The 19,941-nt window shown below is 45.6% G+C and overlaps 2 protein-coding genes and 1 pseudogene across 2 annotated transcripts; 2 read left to right on the top strand and 1 right to left on the bottom strand.

Moving 5' to 3' along the window:
* The first annotated feature begins 224 nt into the window (after window positions 1-224).
* Window positions 225-5,941, top strand: LOC119248593 (nucleoside diphosphate kinase A). Its single transcript, XM_037515475.2, has 5 exons — window positions 225-283; window positions 1,656-1,785; window positions 3,931-4,032; window positions 5,084-5,196; window positions 5,617-5,941. Exons 2-5 carry the CDS (start codon window positions 1,660-1,662, stop codon window positions 5,732-5,734), a joined length of 459 nt encoding a protein of 152 aa, XP_037371372.1. The 5' UTR covers window positions 225-283; window positions 1,656-1,659; the 3' UTR covers window positions 5,735-5,941.
* A 1,043-nt stretch (window positions 5,942-6,984) lies between these two features.
* On the bottom strand, window positions 6,985-10,638 carry LOC119248594 (tRNA selenocysteine 1-associated protein 1-like; annotated as a pseudogene).
* LOC119248592 (nucleoside diphosphate kinase B) lies at window positions 10,222-13,738 on the top strand. Its single transcript, XM_037515474.2, has 5 exons — window positions 10,222-10,301; window positions 10,633-10,762; window positions 11,653-11,754; window positions 12,665-12,777; window positions 13,474-13,738. Exons 2-5 carry the CDS (start codon window positions 10,637-10,639, stop codon window positions 13,589-13,591), a joined length of 459 nt encoding a protein of 152 aa, XP_037371371.1. The 5' UTR covers window positions 10,222-10,301; window positions 10,633-10,636; the 3' UTR covers window positions 13,592-13,738.
* The last annotated feature ends 6,203 nt before the right edge of the window (window positions 13,739-19,941 follow it).

Genomic DNA, 19,941 nt, shown 5'->3' with positions numbered 1-19,941 from the left:
TGAATCACAGACTTTTTAAAGAAAAAAAAAAAAAAAAAAAAAAAGGCGGCCGGCCGGAAAAAGCAGTAAAAAAGCAGTGCCGGAAGTTACACTTCGGAAAGTTGCTCCTGCAATGACTCACAGGAGGAAGCGCGGGCGAGTGGTGTTCTGCCAAAAGGGCTCCCCGGCAGCCAATCCGGGCAGAAACGTTCCGTGCCTGCGCATGGCCGGAACCACGTGGGGACCCGGGCGGCTTCCGGTGCCGGTAGCAGCAGGCTGAGTTCGAGCCCCAGCAGCTGGAGGGGTAAGAAGGGTTTGGGGTTCTGAGAAAAAAAGGAGAGGGCTGGGGTTTGGCCAGGTTAAGAGGGCTCATGAGTTCCGTTCTGAGAGGTGACGAGGGGGTTCGGATCCCAGGGAAGGGCGGGGAGCGCCTGGCGACAGGTGCAGACCTGCCAGCGCACGCCCCACGCCACGTGGGCTTGTCTTTGTCCGTGACTGTCTTTTACATCAGGCCGCGACGACGGGGCTTGTGCCTTTTTTGTCTCTGTCGCGTGCAGTGCTAGACAGAGTTTGCGCTCAGTAAGTGTCCGCTGAATGAATGACAGCTGTGCGTGGTCGGGTGGGTGTGGAGGGGCATTTATGGGCACTGTTTTGGCCCCTTAGCCCTATTTTGTCCTGGGAAATCATGCTTGTGACCTTCCAGTGAGAGTGCGCCACCAGTCCTTGTGCTTTGTCTCTTTCTGGGAGGAAGCCTGAGTTTTTATCATTTATGACATTTTCTTTGCTCTCATTGAGTGGTAGGCCCTGGTGCTAGTCACCAGGGACAGACAGAGGAGCAAACCACCCCTTTATACAGACCATAGACTAGTGGTGAGACAGATACACACAAAATCCAAATGTACCATTAATGTGCTATAAGAGGTTAATTAAAGTATAAGAAGATCAAGCCAGGAGGTGGTGCTGCTCCTCATCTTAGGAACTGTTTTTCGAGGTGAGGGACCTGGTTCTTTTTCATCTTATGGAGACAGGGCAGGTCATGAGCTCAGTCTTCTTTGACAAAGGAAAGGTCCCCAGATGCCCTGCAGGCTTGGCTTTCGTTGTGATGTCCTAAGTCATGATACTTACTTAGAATGCCTCTAGTTCTCCCACAGTCCATCTTTTGGTGATTAGTCAGAATATGCATTACTTATTATGAGTTAGCATAAATTGCAGAGGATTGAGAAATCTGGATTTATTCCTCATTCCTGTGCTCTTGATCTGTTAATTTGTAAAATAAGGGGGGTTGTAGTGAAATAAACTCTAAACCCCTTCCAGTTCAAATACCATGACTATGGCCATAGGTAAAACTATATTTCATATTGCTTTGTACCAGATGTCACTTTCACATTGTCAATGTAGTTTTCCTCATCTGGATAATTAACGAAGATAGGATACACAATAGAAGCTTACTAAATCAAGTGGGATAGAAATGCTAGCTCCTGTTTTTGCAACCTTCCCTAGTCTGGGATATTAGTTCATAGAGGAGGGGACTTGAGCAGAAGTTGGGTTTTTACTAAAGAGGCTTGGAGTTGACCTGACAGATTTAAACCAGCTTTATGGGGTAATCCACTTGAGACTGATAATGATATAGGCAGGATACTCAGTGCTGTTTCATTCCCTCATCTGTGTACCCTCAGGACCATGGCCAACTGTGAGCGTACCTTCATTGCCATCAAACCTGATGGGGTCCAGCGGGGTCTTGTAGGGGAAATCATTAAGCGTTTTGAGCAGAAGGGATTCCGCCTTGTTGCAATGAAATTCATACAGGTAAGTGGACTTGATGCTTCCTATTTCTTTTTTTTTTTTTTGTACTGGACAACATTGTCCGCCCCCCGCCCCCCACCCCGCCCCGCTCCCTCTTAGCCTTCTCCATGTAGGGTGATCACAACAAATGTCCTGAAACCTGGAAACTTCTCAGTGACCTAGCGTTGTGGCTATATCTCAGAACAAAATAAATTTGGCACTTTCAAAAATAGCTTCCCTTTTCCTCTAACAATGCAGGGTTCCACATATTATTGTAGCATGGTGATTTCTGAGTCAAAGCCTTGGGCATGTTTGAGTTGATCTTGAGCTTCCTGAGCAGATAATTTTACAAAAGTCCCTCCCTCCCCCTTGAGCCAGATTGTTGTTCAGCAAGGAAATGGCTACATCATCATTTACCACCCACTTCATTTCTAGCACATGTTAGACATCACTGGGGGCTGTGGGGGAAAACTGATTTTGTCCTTGGGGTGGTCTACTTGAAGCAGCACAGCAGAGAACAGACACACTTGCAAGATTCATACAAAGCTATATTTAAAAGAATGCAAAAGATCGGTTGGCAAATATTCCTTCCTCAAACAGGTCTGGGGAATGCAAACTCAGAATCTCAAAGCAAATGAATTTGGGGATGATCATTTTTTCTTCCTAAAAGAATCTACTTTGGACTCTCCTGATGCATTTTAAATTCAATTTTAAATTCAATTTTCAATTTTGTTCCTATGTGATGATTTAGAAAAACTGCCTTAATATGAAAGGGAGTAGACTGATGTTAATGTTGAGGGCAAACATGATGGAGGGAGTAGAGCCAAGTGCTGGGCCAGCACTGCTTGCCAGTTTGCATATTAATTAGGTTTTGAAGGTAAAGTAAAATGAAAGTATTGTTCATCAGACATTTACCACCTGCCAGGCACGTTTTCTCATCTCATCCTCACAGCAACCCTGAGAGGTACTTTGTCAATTGTTAAACGTTGGAGAGGCTTGGAGAGGTTAAGTAATATACTTGAAACCACTGTTAGTGATGCACCTGGGATTTAATTTGGGTCTCACTGACCCCTATGTGTATACATTTTCTCCTTTACATTGCCTTTCCTGTCAAGGACACGCGCTTGGTGAAGAATGGGAGGAGGGAGAGCCGCCATGAATCTACAGGGTTATTTAAATGGGAGGAGGGCGAGGAGGGTAAACTTGAGGGGAAAGAAAAGACTGATCTATTTTGCAGACTAAAGTTAGTCAAAACAGTGTTCTGGTCAGGGAAGGCCAAGCCAGGGTGTGTTAGTAGGCTCCCCTCCAAGCCCTCCGCTTGGATCCAATGGGATGTGAGGGTGAATTATTGATGGAGTGGTCACGTGCTGTGAGAGTTTGCCTTGGCACGTGACCACCAACTAAGGGCCGAGGATGGATGCTCAGGATGTGCCCCTCTGCAGCACCCTCCACACGTGTGTGTCACTAAGTGGCAGTGTGCCTCGTGTCATGTAGTGCCATGGAGCTGAGAAAACTGAGGGACCTTGTTAGGCCCCTAACAAGCATCTTTGCCCTGGCAAAGGGAGAGCACAGCAGAGCAGATAGGAACTGCAAAGGAGATGGTTTGCTCTCTAGCTAGCTTGATCTCTTCCCACACACCAGCCTGGCAGCGCGAGAGACTCTAATTGGTTCTTCAGCAGAATTATGTATTGTTAGATGTCATGGACTTTTGGGTGGTTTAGATACCTGGGGGAACTGCATGGCCACTGTACCAGGCCTTTATCTTTTGAATAAATGGGAATAAATATCCCTGAAAATGACCTGCTTTAAGTTTGCCTCTTCTCAAATGCCAAGACCACCTCCCTTGCTGTACTCTGACATTTTAATTGAGGCTTGTCTGGGTGTGGAGATTCACCATATGTAGTTTTCCTTTCTAAAACAAGATAGCTGGGTTTGAGTCTAATGTTCTAATCAATAAGACCCATAGGGTGAAAATTGGTATGCAGTGAAAATACTTTTAGTTCGTATCACTGCTTCCTCTGATAGTGTTGAAAAGTCAGTTGGGTGACAACAGAATCAGAGAGTTCAGAGCTCAAGTTTTATAAAGCGGGAGGTTGAGTGGGAGATAGCTGTTCAGCTGGTCCTCAGATAGTTTTGGGCTCAATTCTCATTCCCTTTCCTGTGGACTAGGCTTCTGAAGACCTTCTCAAAGAGCACTACATTGACCTGAAGGACCGTCCATTCTTTGCTGGCCTGGTGAAATACATGCACTCAGGGCCAGTGGTTGCCATGGTGAGTGTGGTTGTGTGGGATATTGACATGAAAGACTCAGTTGGGGGCGGAGGGTGAGTGTTGTGATTCCTGTTTCTGAACAGGTTCTCACTGATACAGAGGGTGTTGGGAGGAATAGACAGTTAGGATGGGAGCCAGCTCTCTGACGAGCCGAAGATACATATGCTTACTGAAGACTCATGTGGGAGAGATAAGGGGTGTGTGTGTACAAAGTCAGGTCTTGATTAGTGAAATGCACAGAAATAAGATAGGAAGATGTAATAGCAAGTGGCCCTTTTCCAGAGCCTGAGAATTAGGTGCCACTTCAGATTGGGTGGTCAAGGAAAGTGATTTTCAAGCTGAGACCTGAATTGGAAGGAACCAGCTGTGCAGTCACAGTGAAGAGCTCTACTGAGAAAACAGCCTTTGCTTGGCCCTAGGGAGGGGACCCTTTGGAGTCACTGAATCCTGGGGTGGGAAAGAGTGGAATGGATGAGATAAGATCAGAGGCACTGGCTGTGATGGCCGCATGCTTCTCAAGAAGTGATGGGAGGTTATGCACTTGTTTCAAAAAGGCCACTCTGGCTGCTGCGTCAGGAATGTATGGTAGAAAGGTGCGAGTAAGGCCAGGGCCTTGTGTTCCCGGAGTAAACAGGTGCTCCACAAACATTTGAATGTCATCTTAAAAGGGGCTTTTTTTCTGTTTTTGAATTCCTAGTTTTTACATTTTCTGCTGAGACTGGTTTTCTTTTTTCTTTTTTTTTTAAAGATTTATTTATCTATGCATACAAGAGCTGGGATACAGACCAGAGATGGGGGTGAGAGGATTCACCAGAGACAGAGTGGGGAACAGAACAGGCAGATATACTGAAATACACTGCTGAGGGGAGCAGTGGGCGAGACAGGAGAGGTCTGCTGCGCCATGTGGTTTGCTCCCTGGCTGGCTGGGGATGGAACTTGTGCTACAGAGGCTGCGGATTGCATCATAGTGTGGTGCTTAACCCTTTGCGCCACCAGGGAGGTCTCCTGAGACTGGTTTTCGTCTTTGACCCTCTCTCCCTCTTCCTCGCAGGTCTGGGAGGGCCTGAATGTTGTGAAGACGGGCCGAGTGATGCTTGGGGAGACCAACCCGGCAGACTCTAAGCCTGGGACCATTCGTGGAGACTTTTGCATCCAAGTTGGCAGGTGAGAGTTGGTGCTTTTCACTCTTTCTAAACCTCTGAGTTAGGTGCCGCAAGAATTTGAGGTTTCTGAGGCTAACCTGACACCCTATGCAGATCCATTTTCAATCAGAGTTTATTGTTTTCCTCCATCTTGCATTGCTATTTGGGGTTGCAGGCCGTCTACCTTTAGTCATCAATATTAGCATTGCGCCTCACACACCGTGCAGGCCAGGCTCCTTCCTGAAGGCTCTCGCTTGCTTGCATCAGAGCTGCCAGCACTGGACATGGGGAGGGCATGTTTCATCCCTACATTAACAGCAGTTGAGGACTAACCTCCACGGAGTTCTGGCTTTTTCTCCTGCTATGGGCCTGGGAGTGAGGGGCTTCTGGGCAATTTCATCCTTCTGGTCTTGGTAATATGGCCATCTCTTTCCCCATCCAGGAATATCATTCATGGCAGCGATTCTGTGGAGAGTGCAGAGAAGGAGATTGGCTTGTGGTTTCACCCTGAAGAACTGGTAGATTACAAGAGCTGTGCCCAGAGCTGGATCTACGAGTGACCTGGAAGCAGAAAGTGCTTCCCCTACTCCATTCCCTCTCTCCCATGAGCAGGGGACCAGGCTATAGCAAATCTAGTTATTTCTGAGAACTTCCTTATAAACTGGAGGAAAACTCTTGGAGCGGTGCTCCCTGTACAGTGTTATGTGCTACCACCAGATTAAAATGGTTCATCCTAACAGAGGACGTGTTCTTGTCCATGTAGTCTGGGTCACTGGAGGTAACAGAGTACACTATAGCAACGATTGGGATGACTTATAGTGGCCGGAGAGATCGTGCACACACACCTGCTGCACCTTCCCGCGGCACACACCCATAGATTCTGCCTGTCCCTCCCATCCCCCGTGCAGCCCATCCACTCTTGGCACTGAGCCAGTCAACAGGCATCTATCAAGAGTCTGCCCTGTTGCCAAGACTATACCAAGCACAGTGGATTCATCCAAAATAAAGCTATCCTTCCTGTTCTTGAGAAGCTAGCTGTTAGGGACTCAGTGGAAGGGGGAAGGTGAAAAGTTGTAATTACTCCAAAACAGGAAAGCTATGTAGAGAGTGGTGCTGGGACCCTGGGGTGGTCTCAGAAGTAGGGGAAACCTTGTAAGCAGCTTTGATTTGTTAAGATACTGATTTGAGGGCTTCCCCTGGTGGTGCAGCAGTAGAGTGCAGCCTCTGCAGCGCCGGTTCATTCCCCGGCCACCAGCAAGGGTCCCACAAAAAAAAAAAAAAAAAAAAAAGATACTGATTTGACTGCTTTAACGGAGACAAGATAGAAATAGAAATTTACTTCACTTTTAAAATCCAAGCTATGTACAGGACTATGACTATAGTTAATAATAATGTTATTACAGACTTGAAACTTGCTGAGGGTAGGAGAGATCTTAGCTGTTCTCACCACCCAAGAAAAAAAAGGAAAACTGCAATGTGAGGAATATGTTCACTAGCTTGAGTGTGGCGATCATTCCACAGTAATATGTGCAGGTGCCCCCCCGAGATTCAAAAGCAAAATGTTCCTATTTCTATGGCTTGGTAGTTTGTTTTTTGGGTCTGGGAAAGCTGTTTGCATTAATTTATATAGAAAAACTTTTGAATATTCCCAGGTCCAAAAATTACCTCCCAGATCATACTCAGCAGGAAGGTTCTATTTTTGGATAGCAGGGGAAACCTGTATGTCAAAACATCAAGTTGTATACCTTAAACACATACACATTTCACTTGTCAATTATACCTAGATCAAGTTGAAAGGAAGTCCAAGGGGCTACGTAAGGGTGGTGATGGTGGTAAGACTGATTCTTGAGGTTGGAGGGGCCTCGGTTTCCTCTGCCAATCCTGCAAGTTGGGAAGGAAAGTGAGAGTGTTTCTTTTAAGGGCACAACTTTGAATTTACCACCTTCGCTCCCCCTCACATCATAATGGCCGGAACTTACTCTTGTGGCTGGCTGTGTCTAATTGCAAGAGAAACTAGAAAATGTTCTCTTTATTTGGGTAACCTTGTGCCTGGATGAAACTCATGAATTGTGTGAGGCTGGAGAATGTGAGAATAGGTATTCCCAAGTTGATTTTTGCCACAAACTATAGTAGGTTTTTTTTCTTGGTATTTTCCCTATTTACCTGGCTTTGGGAAAAGCAATTAAGGTGAGCAACTTCCGAGGAAGGAGCTGGAAGAGGCGGGTGGCATGGGACTAACATTTTTTTTTTTTTAGCTTTATTGTGGTATAATTGGGAAATGAAATTGTAAAGATATCTTAAGTATACAGTGTGATGCTTTCATAGACCTGTAATTGTGGAAGGAGTCCTCCCATCCGGAGCTACCTCTTTGGGGAGGGGGCAGCTGAAGTCTAAATGCATTTCTTTTTTTTTTTTTTAAAGATTTATTTATTATTTATACAAGCACTGGGTACAATCAGAAGCACGGGAGGGTGAGAGGATTCACCAGAGACAGCAGGGAGCAGAACAGGCAGACTGATGAAGTACACTGCTGAGGGGAGCAGTGGGCGGCAGGAGAGGTCTGCGCACCATGTGGGACCCTCACCCGGTGGCCGGGGATCGAACCGGCGCTGCAGAAGCTGCAAACCTGTTTATTTTGGGGGGTAAGAGTGCCAAACTTTTGGGGAATGAATATATGTATAGTGAGGCAGCAGGGGGATATTTGTACCTTCCCTGTTAAGGACCATTGAGGAAGGGAAGGAGAGATGAAAGAGGGGGGCTGCTACTGATTGTCCCTCAAGGAGGAACAGTAGCTGAACCATAAGGCATGTAGTGCTTAGAAGAAATTTCCAGTGAGATTCCCAGGGAGCCCCATAATGGAGGTTTTGTAGCTCTGAAAGGGCATCCAAAATGAGTGTGCTTCAGATTGAAGCCAAAGGGAACATTGGGTGTCCCAGCGCCAGAATGAGGATTGCCAGTGTATCATGGAATAATGCTGAGGGTAGAAGTTTGGAAAAACAACAAAGGGTAGTAGAGGCCCGGATTGTCATCTAAGAGTGACAGGTCATCAGTGCAGTGCCACGGCCACTAGGGCTGTGCCATGTGATTGCCCAGGCCATCCTGACAGCTTACTATCCTGAGCAGAGGCAGACAGTTCAGACCATCTTGGGGCACACACATTGCAGGATGGCTGTGAGGACTGTGGGGAGATGCGGGCTGACACCACAAGGGAAGTTGGGCACCACCAAAGAGGGAATTTTCAAAATCAAATGGCTCACTATCAAATGAAGGCAGCAGTGCTGCAGGAATATCAATCTCAGGAAAGAGTTGATTGTTAAAATCTTAGAAGACATTTCAAAACATATCTTTTGTCTTGGCTGCAACTGTGAAGATTGTCCAGGGCTTGCCAGGGACGATCCATCAACACATCGTACAGCTCCTCACTTTGCTCCGTGAACTCTTTATTGGCCTCAGTCACACTCAGTTGTGGTGTGGGGTTTTCCAGAGCAACATCATCTCCGACTTCATAGGTCTACATGGTGATCTGGATGTCGCCATGCTAAGGAAGCTGGAGCTGCCCGTGTCTGGTCATAGCCTCACTGGGCATAGTGGTTCTAGTACTGCTGGTAGTACTGTGGGTAGCTTCCACCACAGCCGATTACAGTCCACTGGTTTTACACGGCTTGCTTTCGAGATTGCCACGCTCAGTCCCACTGGTTTTGACCCCAGTCCCACTGCTCCCTGGCACCATCAGGGATCGCTTCTGTTCCAGTTCTGTGAATTTTGCAAGACATGCCTATCTGCTCCCCATCCACCGTGCCTCCAGGACAGAAGGGGAAGAATGGTAGACTGATGAATTCAAATGGCATGCCGTCATCCCCATCAGGGGTCAGGTCCCCCAAAAATGGAGTACTCAGGGCTGTCATCTGGTTGTTTTCCATAAATGACATAGATCAGCTTAAAAATGTTTGCTGTTGTGGCTCCGGGAAGAGGTTTCCCCTTAATTTTATGCAAACTTTTCTCAGCTGTGGTCAAATACCCAAATTCTACAAAGCTGTAGCTACCTGGAATTCTAGTGAGGCAGATTCGCATAAATACGATCCTCATCAGGGTCTCCCTCATGGTGCAAAGGCTCTAGAGATGAAGGTCTCATCCACATAGGGCTCTGGATCTGGGACCTGCTTCTGTGTCACCCCAAAAGAACTCTCCCCATCCACTTTCACCCCCGACAGACGGTTTTCATGAGAATCTAGAATCTTGACTAGGGTGTGTCAGGTTGAGTTGGATAAGCTGAGCGCACCCTCCTGGGTGGGAAGAGATTATCTCGGGGTGTGGACAGGGCAGCAGTCGTGGCTGGAAAGGTGTCTGGGGAGACAGGCAGGGAGGGCGCAGGGCAGGCTGTGAAAAGCCTGGGGTAACTTGCCATCTGCCTTTCGAATGCCAGCCGCGGGGCAGGGCCTGTCATCAAAGCGGGGCTGAAAGTCAGATGGGGGTGTGAGCTCGGCGCGGAGAGGTGCAGGGAAAGGTGCAGCTGCGGGGGGTCTGGGTGGCAGTTTGGTTGAGGGTGGGCGAGGGCTTGGCCCAGGGCTTAAGGGAGGAGGGGGAGGGGAAGCGAACACTGGATTTCATAGGTGGGAAGGACTCGTAGGTGCCTGACAGGGAGGAGAGAAACCTAACTCTGGTGCTCCGGGGGATGGGAAGGCAGAGGGTATGGACCTGGGTAAAGAACTCCAGACCAGGAGCGGGGATGGGGTTGGGGAGGTGTGTGTGTGTGTGTGTGTGTGTGTGTGTGTGTGTGAGAGAGAGAGAGAGAGAGAGAGAGAGAGAGCGCGTGAGTGTGTGCGCAATTACACTGAAGCGAGGAGGTGGATTTGGCAGGTGCACAGTTTTACTTGTGGGACAGGAGGTGAAGAAGCAGCCACTTCCTGCCCCGAGCCCTCACTTGCCTCCAGCCTTTTCTGCAAACCCGGGGCGTGGACAAAGTCCTCCGCAGCGTCCGGCCTCGCGGGTTGGGCCGCCTGGACCTCCGGGGTGTGGCCGCCGCGCGCCCCTCCTCCGCGGGCGGCTCCCGGCACCGGTGGTCGCTGCAGATCTCCGCTCCTTCCCCGGCCCGCAGCGCAGCCTCCGCCAGGCCCCGCCGGCCCCTCGGTAAGGCGGCGCGGGCGCGTCCCCTCCCGGCCCCGGCCCCGCTCCCGCGGGCCGAGTCGGGCGGGTCGGGGTCGGGCGCGCACGCCCGCTCGCTGTGCGGGGCCGGAGCCGGCTGTGCGCTCTGCGCGCCCCGGGGCCCCGGCCGCGTCCCACCCGCGGGCAGGCGGGGCAGCTGCCGGCCGGTGGCCCCGGGCCCGGGATGCCACGTGTCCCCGCGGCGCCGGGCGCGGCCGGCGGGCGGGCGGGGCGGGCGGGCGGCCCCGGGCGCTCACGTGGTGCCCCGGGCCGGGGGTCGGGGCCCGCGCGGCCTGACCCGGCCTCTCGCCCGCAGGACCATGGCCAACGCCGAGCGCACCTTCATCGCCATCAAGCCGGACGGCGTGCAGCGCGGCCTGGTGGGCGAGATCATCAAACGCTTCGAGCAGAAGGGGTTCCGCCTCGTGGCCATGAAGTTCCTCCAGGTGCCGCCGTCCCCCCTCCCAGCGAGTCGCGGGTTTCTCCCTCGCTGGGGGCGCCCTGTGCGCCTCTCTCCTCCGAGTCGGAGGCCCTTTGTACCGATTTCGCCCCGGCAAGGGTCCCTGTGACCGGCGCCCCCGCCTCAGGGCTCCTCTGGCCCCGTGGACCCTTGTCTGAGGCCGGAGGACAGACGCCCTTGGGAAGGTGAGGCGGGGAAGGTGACCCCCGCTCCGGGACGGCTTCCTGCGCCCGGCGCGGGCCGACACCTGCCCGCCGGCCGCAGGGGGGCAGCAGGGGCTGGAGGGAGCCTGCGCCCCCGGGCCCTCTCCCTGGCCCCCGCGGGGCGGGGAAGCCCGGCCTGGAGGTTTGGAATCCCTTTGGCGTTAGCTTGCTGCGCCCAGACGATGAGCTTCGAGATGGGTCTTCCTTTCTCTGCCCAGCTCTGCCTTTTGGCTTCTGGCGGCAACTGCATTTTCACATGCAATTTGGAGCCTATGACCTGAAGGGATAAATTTTAACCAAGCTAATCAGTAAAGACAATGTTTGTGTAATACTGGAAATGTTTTAAAGGGGTTTGTGTGAACAGGCCAGAGGCTTGATATGACTTCTGCCTGGCATGTTTCCTTAAACTCCCTAAATCTAGATCCTCAAACCACCTATTTTTTAGGATTATAACATCCACGACGTTATTCACGTTGTCAGAGTACCCGCATGGTTAGAAACATTTTTTTCTGCTACACTAGACTTAGATTCATGTTTGGGATTTTTTTTATACACATCTTAGGAATGTGAGCTAAGTAGGTAACTGGGTTTTTAGAGAATCTGCAGGGGATTCTCAGGATGGGATTAGCCTTTTCAGTTTACTTCCTGACTGCTATTTCTTCTTAAATGCCAGGCCTCTGAGGAACTCCTGAAGCAGCACTACATAGACCTGAAAGACCGCCCTTTTTTCCCGGGGCTGGTGAAGTACATGAACTCCGGGCCGGTTGTGGCAATGGCAAGTGCTTAGCCGAAGGGAAATAGAGGGAAACATGGAGGGAAGCAAGGGCTGGTGTATAACTGGGGTTGGTCAGTGCCCCAGTGTGCCTTTTTTAGACCTCTTTCCAAGCCCTTCCAAATTCCTTTTAAAAATATAGCCTGCAGGAATGAGTTAACAGAGCAACTAGGGATGTGGGGGTTGGGGGGAGGGAACAGGAGGGAATCAGACCTTAGAAAAATAAGGACACTTTAAGGCAAATCCTCTGGGGTTTAGTCTCACTGTGAAACATAAAAGATTTCCTTGGTTGTCTAACAGGTGTTTATTTATTTATTATTTATTTTTAAATATTTATTTATGCATACAAGAGCTGGGGTACAGGCTAGAGGTGGTGCGGGGGGTGAGAGGATTCACCAGAGACAGAGTGGGGAACAGAACAGGCGGATCTACTGAAGTACACTGCTGAGGGGAGCAGCGGGTGAGACAGGAGAGGTCTGCTGCGCCATGTGGGTCAGCTCCCTGGCCGGGGATTGAACTCATGCTGCAGTGGCTGCCGATAGCTTCATAGTGCTGACTTAAACCTTGTGCCACCATGGATGCTCCCCTGGAGTGTACTTTCACCTTGCATATCAGTTGTAAGGCTTTTGGGATCTTCTTTCCAGTGATCCTATTCCTGTCCAATCACTTCTGTCTCATCGCTATTTCTTTTCAGTGTTTGTGGCCACATAAGAATTCTTCAGTCTTGTTTATCTTTGTCTGAGTGGTACTGGAAAGTTGGATTGACTTACGGCGTTTTTTTAATATAGGCCCTTACTATCTCCTGTGGGTTAGCTGAAAATCAAGTGGCCGATAGGTCTGATTGTGTTAGGTAGGGGAGAATGTTTGTCTCTACTCGCCCTGGATGTCAGATCTACTTTTCATTACTGTCCAGGTCTGGGAGGGCCTGAATGTTGTGAAGACCGGCCGAGTGATGCTTGGGGAGACCAACCCAGCAGACTCCAAGCCTGGCACCATTCGTGGGGACTTCTGCATTCAGGTTGGCAGGTAAGTCCTGTGGGACACTTCCTGGAATCCATATGTTATTTTTTTTTAAAGGTTTGTTTTTATTGATTTATGCTTACAAGAACTGGGGTGTAGGCCAGAGGTGCAGGGGGTAAGAGGACTCACCAGAGACAGAGTGGGGAGCAGAATAGGTGGATATACTGAAATCAGCTGAGGGGAGCAGCGGACAAGGCAGTAGAGCTCTGCGCACCACATGGGTCAACTCCCTGGCTGGGGATTGAACTCCTGTTGCAGTGGTGATAGTGCTAAGCCTTAACCCCTAGGCCACCAGGAAGGACCCTGGTAAGGAAATTTTGAACATGGATGTATCACCTCAGGTTTGGGTTTTGGTCTGGGTTTGTTTGGCGATTCCTCTGTTTTTCATAATTTGAGAAGGAAATGTTTTATGACTCAGCAGTCTTGGGGACTGTTTTGAAGGGAGAAAACTTGGAAGCATAATTAAGTTGAACCAAGGAATGTTTTTGCACTTGATCTTAGCCAAAAGGCCGAGAAGCGATAAGGAATGTTTTTGATCAAGTACTTTTGTAGTTGCTTTTATGAGGAAATACTTTTGGGGGTCATCTGCTTTCAAGTGGCAGTTTCACTGAAAAGGTCTACAGTGGCTGTTCTTTGGTTTATCCATTAAATAGACTTTCGCACTTTAAAATGTGATGACTAGTAAATTGTCCTCTTTCTTAGGAACATCATTCATGGCAGTGATTCAGTAAAAAGTGCTGAGAAAGAAATCAGCCTATGGTTTAAGCCCGAAGAATTGGTGAGCTACAAGTCCTGTGCTTTTAACTGGATCTATGAATGAGAGGTAGACAAAGTCCCTGGAGCGTCCCTGGACACAGCTCTTCATTTTGCTTGGAAGCAATAGGATCTATCTTTTCTTAAGCATATTTACCAATAAAGCTTTTGGAAACTGGGTGCAGCCTCCTGTGCTTATTTGATTCTAAACTGGAAGTGACTTGGTTCCCTAGCTGTCGCGGCATTCTAGAACTAACTCATCCTGCTACTATAGAAGCCTGGTCTGACCCTTCTCCTTTTCTGGGTGTATTTCAAGACTTGAGGGAGGAAGAGGAGTGAGGCTGAAGAGGGCAAGTGTGGCAATGGCTGTGTACCTATGAAAACTAGTAAGAAAATAATGCACATAATAATTATCACACCTGCTTTAGCTGATACTGTAACGTGCATTTCTGTATACAGAATTTGCTAGTACTTGATAGAGAATTAAGGCTAGTCAGGTTGTCCAGAGTTACATTGTTGGGCAGAATAGGTGGATCTACTGAAACACTACTGCTGAGGGGAGCAGAGGGAGAGGCAAAAGAGGTCTGCTGCGCCATGTGGGTTAGCTTCCTGGCCAGAGATGGCGATAATTTGTTAGCTCTGACTTTAACCCCTGTTCCACTAGGGAGGCCCAGATTATTACCTTTTTTTATGCTACAAGACAATGGCACAGTTTAACAGCTTGGCACAAAAACTCAAAATTCTAGTGTCAAGTCAGTTGATAAGAAATATAACAATTCTCAATTTTTCAACTTCAAATTTAATCTCATGTTTACATGCTACATGCTTTCACCAGTTTAAAAGTTTGATCATTAAAGTTCTAGGCTCTTGGGGCTCTGCATTCACTGGGCTCTCTGGTGATTCTATGCACACTGGCTGAGGTCCCTGGGTGATAACAGCAGCAAAATACAGGCTTACCCTGAGGCAGGGTTGTTGTGGGTAAATCACATGCATGAATTCATTTTATCTTCAAGTTCTAACAGGTAAAGTTCTAATAGGTAAAGAAGCTACTCTCATCTGAGCAGCTGTCTTCAGACTCCAAGCACTTGGTCATTGTGCCTTACTTCCTTATAGTCTCCAAGTGACAGGTCAAATTCGTGAGTTTAGGTGCAGTCAAGTCTGGAGTGGCAAGAGCTGAGAGAAAGAATTTGGCAGACTTGAATGAAAAAGGTATAGACGGGCAAAATTAAAGGTATAGTCTGGGGTAAACTTTGGTTTGGACCTAATCCTCTATACCAGATGGGTGTGTGAAAGTTGACCATTTATTCAGAATCTTCTGTTGCTTTCAGTAACTTTTTGAATACATAATAAATATGTCACTGTTTACATAATTGTTTTGGCCTGCTTGGAATTCTTTTTTTTAAACATTTTTAATATTTATTTATTTATTTATCTATTTATTTATACATACAAGCACTGGGTACAGTCAGAAGCGCGGGAGGGTGAGAGAATTCACCAGAGCCAGAGCGGGAGCAGAGCAGGCAGAAGGACCGAAGTACACTGCTGAGGGGAGCAGGGGGCAGCAGGAGAGGTCTGCGTGCCATACGGGACCCTCCTCCAGTGGCTGGGGAGCAGCCGGGGATCGAACCAGCGCTGCAGAGGCTGCAGGCAGCTTCGCAACCCAGCGCTCAACTGCTGCACCATTTGGGAGGCCCCTGCTTGGAATTCTTAACTGCTAAAAAGGGTAAAAGTCTCAGTAAAAATCTGTAAAAAGTAAATATTTAACTGTTTCCCTACCTCATAGGGTTTGAAATGATGCTAAAATGTGACTTGCTTGGGGGAAATACTGTTACTCAAATACTCTGTTACTCTTAAATATACTGTTACTCTTAAATATTTCCAACTAGCGTTAATGACTTAAAATGATTTGAGAGATGTAGAAATAAATAGCAAAACATGATATAGCAAATGATAGTTAACCTGGGAATTCCAACTTGGGGCAATGGTTTGTCATTTAAACAGAAAGTAGGGCAGAAATTAGTTTCCACTTTTGTTGTTCTTGGAATGTGCTATATTTTTCTGAAGCATAATGAAATTAATGACTGAAAAGACCCAATTCATCCTCATTACTATCTTATATCCACAGAACTATCTATGAATTGCTTTTGTAGTCAAAAGTTTTCCAGAGAGTCTGTTGTTGCTAAAGGAGGACTTTGAATTCCCTCTTAATGTGAACAAGTGCTACCTAGGATAACATCTATATCCTATGAATCCCTCTGCTGCTCAGGTCATTGAAGCTTAAAAAAAAGTCCCTTAGTGGCGAGATGCCAAATCTGTAACACCTTGTTCTAACAGCTAAAGTGTCTTAATTTACCCATAAGTGGGCAACACTCACCCTTGCCCCCTTGCTATGGTTTTGCTTTTTCCCTCTGTTGCTGAAATCTCCACTCCAATCATACCCTAGTAGCGCCACCCTCCCACCCCCCAATATTCTTTTCCTCCCTATCAGCTAGTAGGAAATTCTTCCTCACTCATGTGCTTTCTTTCCCATAATAGATTACAGTTCCTTGAAGAAGGAACTGACTGGACTCCACAGGGACCTCTGATTGCTTACAGAAGACACTCGACATTCTGAATAAAAAATCCCCTTAAAGACCAAAGCATGTTAAAAATTGCTCAAATACAACTTAACTTTAACATTTTATTTTGTGTAAAAAAAGGCAAATTTAGTGAATTACTTTCATCTTGTACACAAAGTTATAATTTTAATGCTTTTCACATCCATGCTGAAAATCTGCAGTTTGGTAAAAATGAAAAGAACAAATTTCTCCAAAGGAATTTTTCACGCATTATATACACTTCATGAGAAAGTTTCAAAGACTTTCTCAATGATCACAAGTTACCAAGAAAATAAAAGATTAAATTTGTACAGATATTGATCTATATATCAAATACATACAGAAATGATGTAAAAACCTTATGCAGTTTACTTTGACCTCTGTCCTCAAAAGATTTGCCCAGGGACAGATGCTTTTCATTTGTATAAATGACTGTGGCTTTATTTAAAATATGAAAATCAAAGGAAGAAACCCAGTTTAATCACAGTATTTTTAAAATCCCTTCCCAATAGTAAAGGATCATTACCAAATATATAGCACCATAATACAAATATTGATGGGAGAGGGTATTCACATCACGCAAAATTAATAATAATAAAAACAAACAAACACTGAAAACCCGTGTTAGTATCCGTAGAATAAGAAGTTGATAACAGCTTGAGCTTTCCTCATACATAGCAAGGAAAAGGTTAAAGATTTTTAACTACCAAAAAAACAAAAAACAAAAACCCAAATAACCCTAACAGGAAAAAAACCAAAAACAAACCCAAGGTCAGCAGTACATTTTGAATAACCATAAGAGAATGGGGCTGCTGTTGAGTTGTACAGTTGGAGTTATGGCTGAGACATAAATCTCCTCTGCATTAATTTATTTACCGTTCATCAGCAGTAGGAGTTAAGAGTCTGAATGATGAAGAGGGCTTGAGATTGTGTTCAGATAGTAGGAAGTCCTGCCCAACCTTTAACTGTTGGTGACGGGATCAAGACAAACACTTCATGAATAGCTGGGAAACTTGAAAATACACAGAGCCTGGTTTTACTCTAGAATCGGAAGCTTATAAAACTTGGCTACAAATAAGTATTTCACAGAACTAATTACCAGGCTCCAAATCAAACCCCTCCTGGTTTATTCAGTTCCTCATCAAGCCCCTAAGCCCAAGGAATTGGTAGAGCACGCCATACAACTGGCTTCTAGTGCCCATGTCAATGGAATCAGTCTTGGGTTTAATTCACTGAGCCTGAGAATAAAGACTGCTGTGACCCTTGCTTTGGAAGTCTTCTAGGTTTTAAGTTTACGGGAAGATTCTTAAAAGTTAAAGATTTGGGAAGTGTGAGGATGTCACATTTACAGTAGGTCCCTCTCAGTAATATTGTTTAAGATAAATATCCAGTAATTTAACAGCTGAATTCACATATATTTGACACATGAGAAATCAACTTGGCGTTGATATGATCTACATTTATGCCCCTAAAGAGTCAGTACTAAGAAATGTTGACATGCGATTCCATACATTCTTACACTATAAAATAACAAATTTTACTTCCAGTAGCAACTACAAAACCTTATGTTATTAACCCCTCTTGCATAGAATGAGGTAAACCTGTGCGTATTACCAATGCTATTATTCCCAAAAGTAGAGCAATATTTTAGAAAATAAATTGCTGGTTTTTAACGTTCTACGCATTTTAAAATTCAAACAAAAATCTTACCTAAAATGGTCTCCTGGGGCTTTCCATTAACATATTTTAAAGCATTCCATAGGCTGAAGGACTGTAGAGGTTAATCATTTTGATTAATTTCTAATTAGCCCTACCTATATTCCAGAGGAGATGGTCAATATTACCACTCTGAAGAGGTCAGGCTAAGACCCAGAAGCACTTCTAGAACTGATGCTATTAATTCCTGAGAGTTTAGTTTATGAACCTCACTGGTAAACGCTAGAGCTCTCTCATTCAGTCACAACTCAGAAAGTTAGAAAATGCAGAGAGCAAACTTCACCAATTTACCCTTACATCCTTTTTTAAAGGAAGCCATGTGAATTTCAAAATAGGGAATGTTCAAAATGGTCCAAATCAGTTATTAAAATAAATTCTGAATACCATTAAAGAGAATTCATACTATATATATATATATATATATATATATATATATGGAATTTTAGGACAATTCTCTTTCAAATTATTTTTCTAACAAAATCCAGAATAGTTAAAAGCAGAGCTGGAATGATTGTGAAATCTAAACTTATTTTGGCTTTACACAAATTTTGATTCTTCTGGTAATACAGAACATCTGTTTTGGGGTGTGGTTATACCAAACATTATCTCACAAATGGAGGGAAATGGCAGAGAACTGATCAGAATTCCTTCTGTGGGGTATTTTTTAGTAAGGAAAATAAAATAAACCTAGGACAATATTGCATTTCCCCCAACCCCTCAACATGTAGACCTATCCTGTATATGTTGTCAACCATTCCAGTTTAACACTTTAGTGTTAGATAATTTTAACCATTTTTTTAATTAAAAGAGAACTTATATATAAAAGTATCCAGAGTTCTTCCAGTTTCATACAGAACTCTAATTTTCACAGAATGAAAAACAATTCTGTACAAACATTTAAAATGGTCTGCAATAAAATGCTAACAAGCAGAATTAATCACTCTTTCCATGATCTTTGTGGTGATGAACCCTCCATATGGGGGTCCAGTTGCATATTTCTGCAGCAAAGGAAGCTGGAGATGTGACTGGCCTAACTTCTAAAATCCTCAAATCTCTCAACAAGTACCAAAAAAGGTTCATTTGTAATGACAGTTCATTTGCATTTACAACTATATCCTTCTCAAATCATTTCCTTCAATCCTGCTACCTAAACTTTAATCTTACCAAAAAAGTTAGAATTTCAGTTCTTGTTAACAATGCACATAAATCCAAACTTGGAAAATATTACAAAATTCTTTCAAAAGCTTCAAATACAACACAAAAATTGTCCATCTTTATAAATTGAAAAATTTCCCCCACGACTAAAATAGTTTCCCCACCCACCTGAAAAATCTGGAACTGAAATTTTCTATGTTTAGCAAAATGTCCCAGTAGAATAGCCCCGCTGTACAGCTGGATTGACTATAAATCAGTCCTGTGTAAAATTCTTCCCCTCCCGCCCTCAGTTTCTGAGCCATGTCAGGGCTCTTGTTTGATGTAGAAGTTGGCAGAACCATTGCTTTCCTGATCAGATGCTCCTTGGAGGAAATTATAATCCTCTCCATCTATCAACTCCTCCTTCAGCTGCAATGTAGTCACTGTATGAAAGAGAGAAGTATATGGGGGCATTACTGAGCATCTCTGGAACATTCAGGTTGCTTTTAATTTTTATGTTGCACCAGCTTTAGTTAATAAAATGTCATCATTTTTCAACAACTCTTAAAATTAACTCCCTGAATTTTAATTTTCAAAGTATATTAGCAGTTAGGGAAAAGTTCAAAAAGGAACAGTACTGAATACTGGATATTACCTAATGGAAATCATCAAGAAATGTTCAAGGTAATAGTGTTTACTAATTTGACTAGAACAGAATTTTTCTTTTGATTAAGTATTCACTTTTATGTCAGAATCTATACACTGACACACGGCCTATTCCTACATGGTTCTGAAGAATGTTATCTAACCATTGTAGATAAAATGTATCAATGCTAGCAAAGCGAAATCCTTGGTCCCAAGAAGCTAACACTGCCAATTGGATCACAACATAGTACTGCTGGTTTGAGTGCTCATCTGATGATCAGCTTTTACAGGAAAATGAACCAATGGTATAGTCTGTCCTCAGCTT

Source organism: Talpa occidentalis, unplaced genomic scaffold (assembly GCF_014898055.3).
Source record: "Talpa occidentalis isolate TD23 unplaced genomic scaffold, MPIMG_talOcc4v2.1 talOcc4.164, whole genome shotgun sequence".
NCBI lineage: Eukaryota > Metazoa > Chordata > Mammalia > Eulipotyphla > Talpidae > Talpa > Talpa occidentalis.
This window is presented reverse-complemented; position numbering and strand designations above follow the sequence as displayed.

Coding starts and splice junctions, on each gene's coding strand:
- LOC119248593 (XM_037515475.2), top strand. CDS start 1,660: ATGGCCAACTGTGAGCGTACCTTCATTGCCATCAAACCTGATGGGGTC. Junction 4,033..5,083: donor CAGGGCCAGTGGTTGCCATG/GTGAGTGTGGTT, acceptor TCTTCCTCGCAG/GTCTGGGAGGGCCTGAATGT. Junction 5,197..5,616: donor TTTTGCATCCAAGTTGGCAG/GTGAGAGTTGGT, acceptor TTCCCCATCCAG/GAATATCATTCATGGCAGCG.
- LOC119248592 (XM_037515474.2), top strand. CDS start 10,637: ATGGCCAACGCCGAGCGCACCTTCATCGCCATCAAGCCGGACGGCGTG. Junction 10,763..11,652: donor TGGCCATGAAGTTCCTCCAG/GTGCCGCCGTCC, acceptor CTTAAATGCCAG/GCCTCTGAGGAACTCCTGAA. Junction 11,755..12,664: donor CCGGGCCGGTTGTGGCAATG/GCAAGTGCTTAG, acceptor ATTACTGTCCAG/GTCTGGGAGGGCCTGAATGT.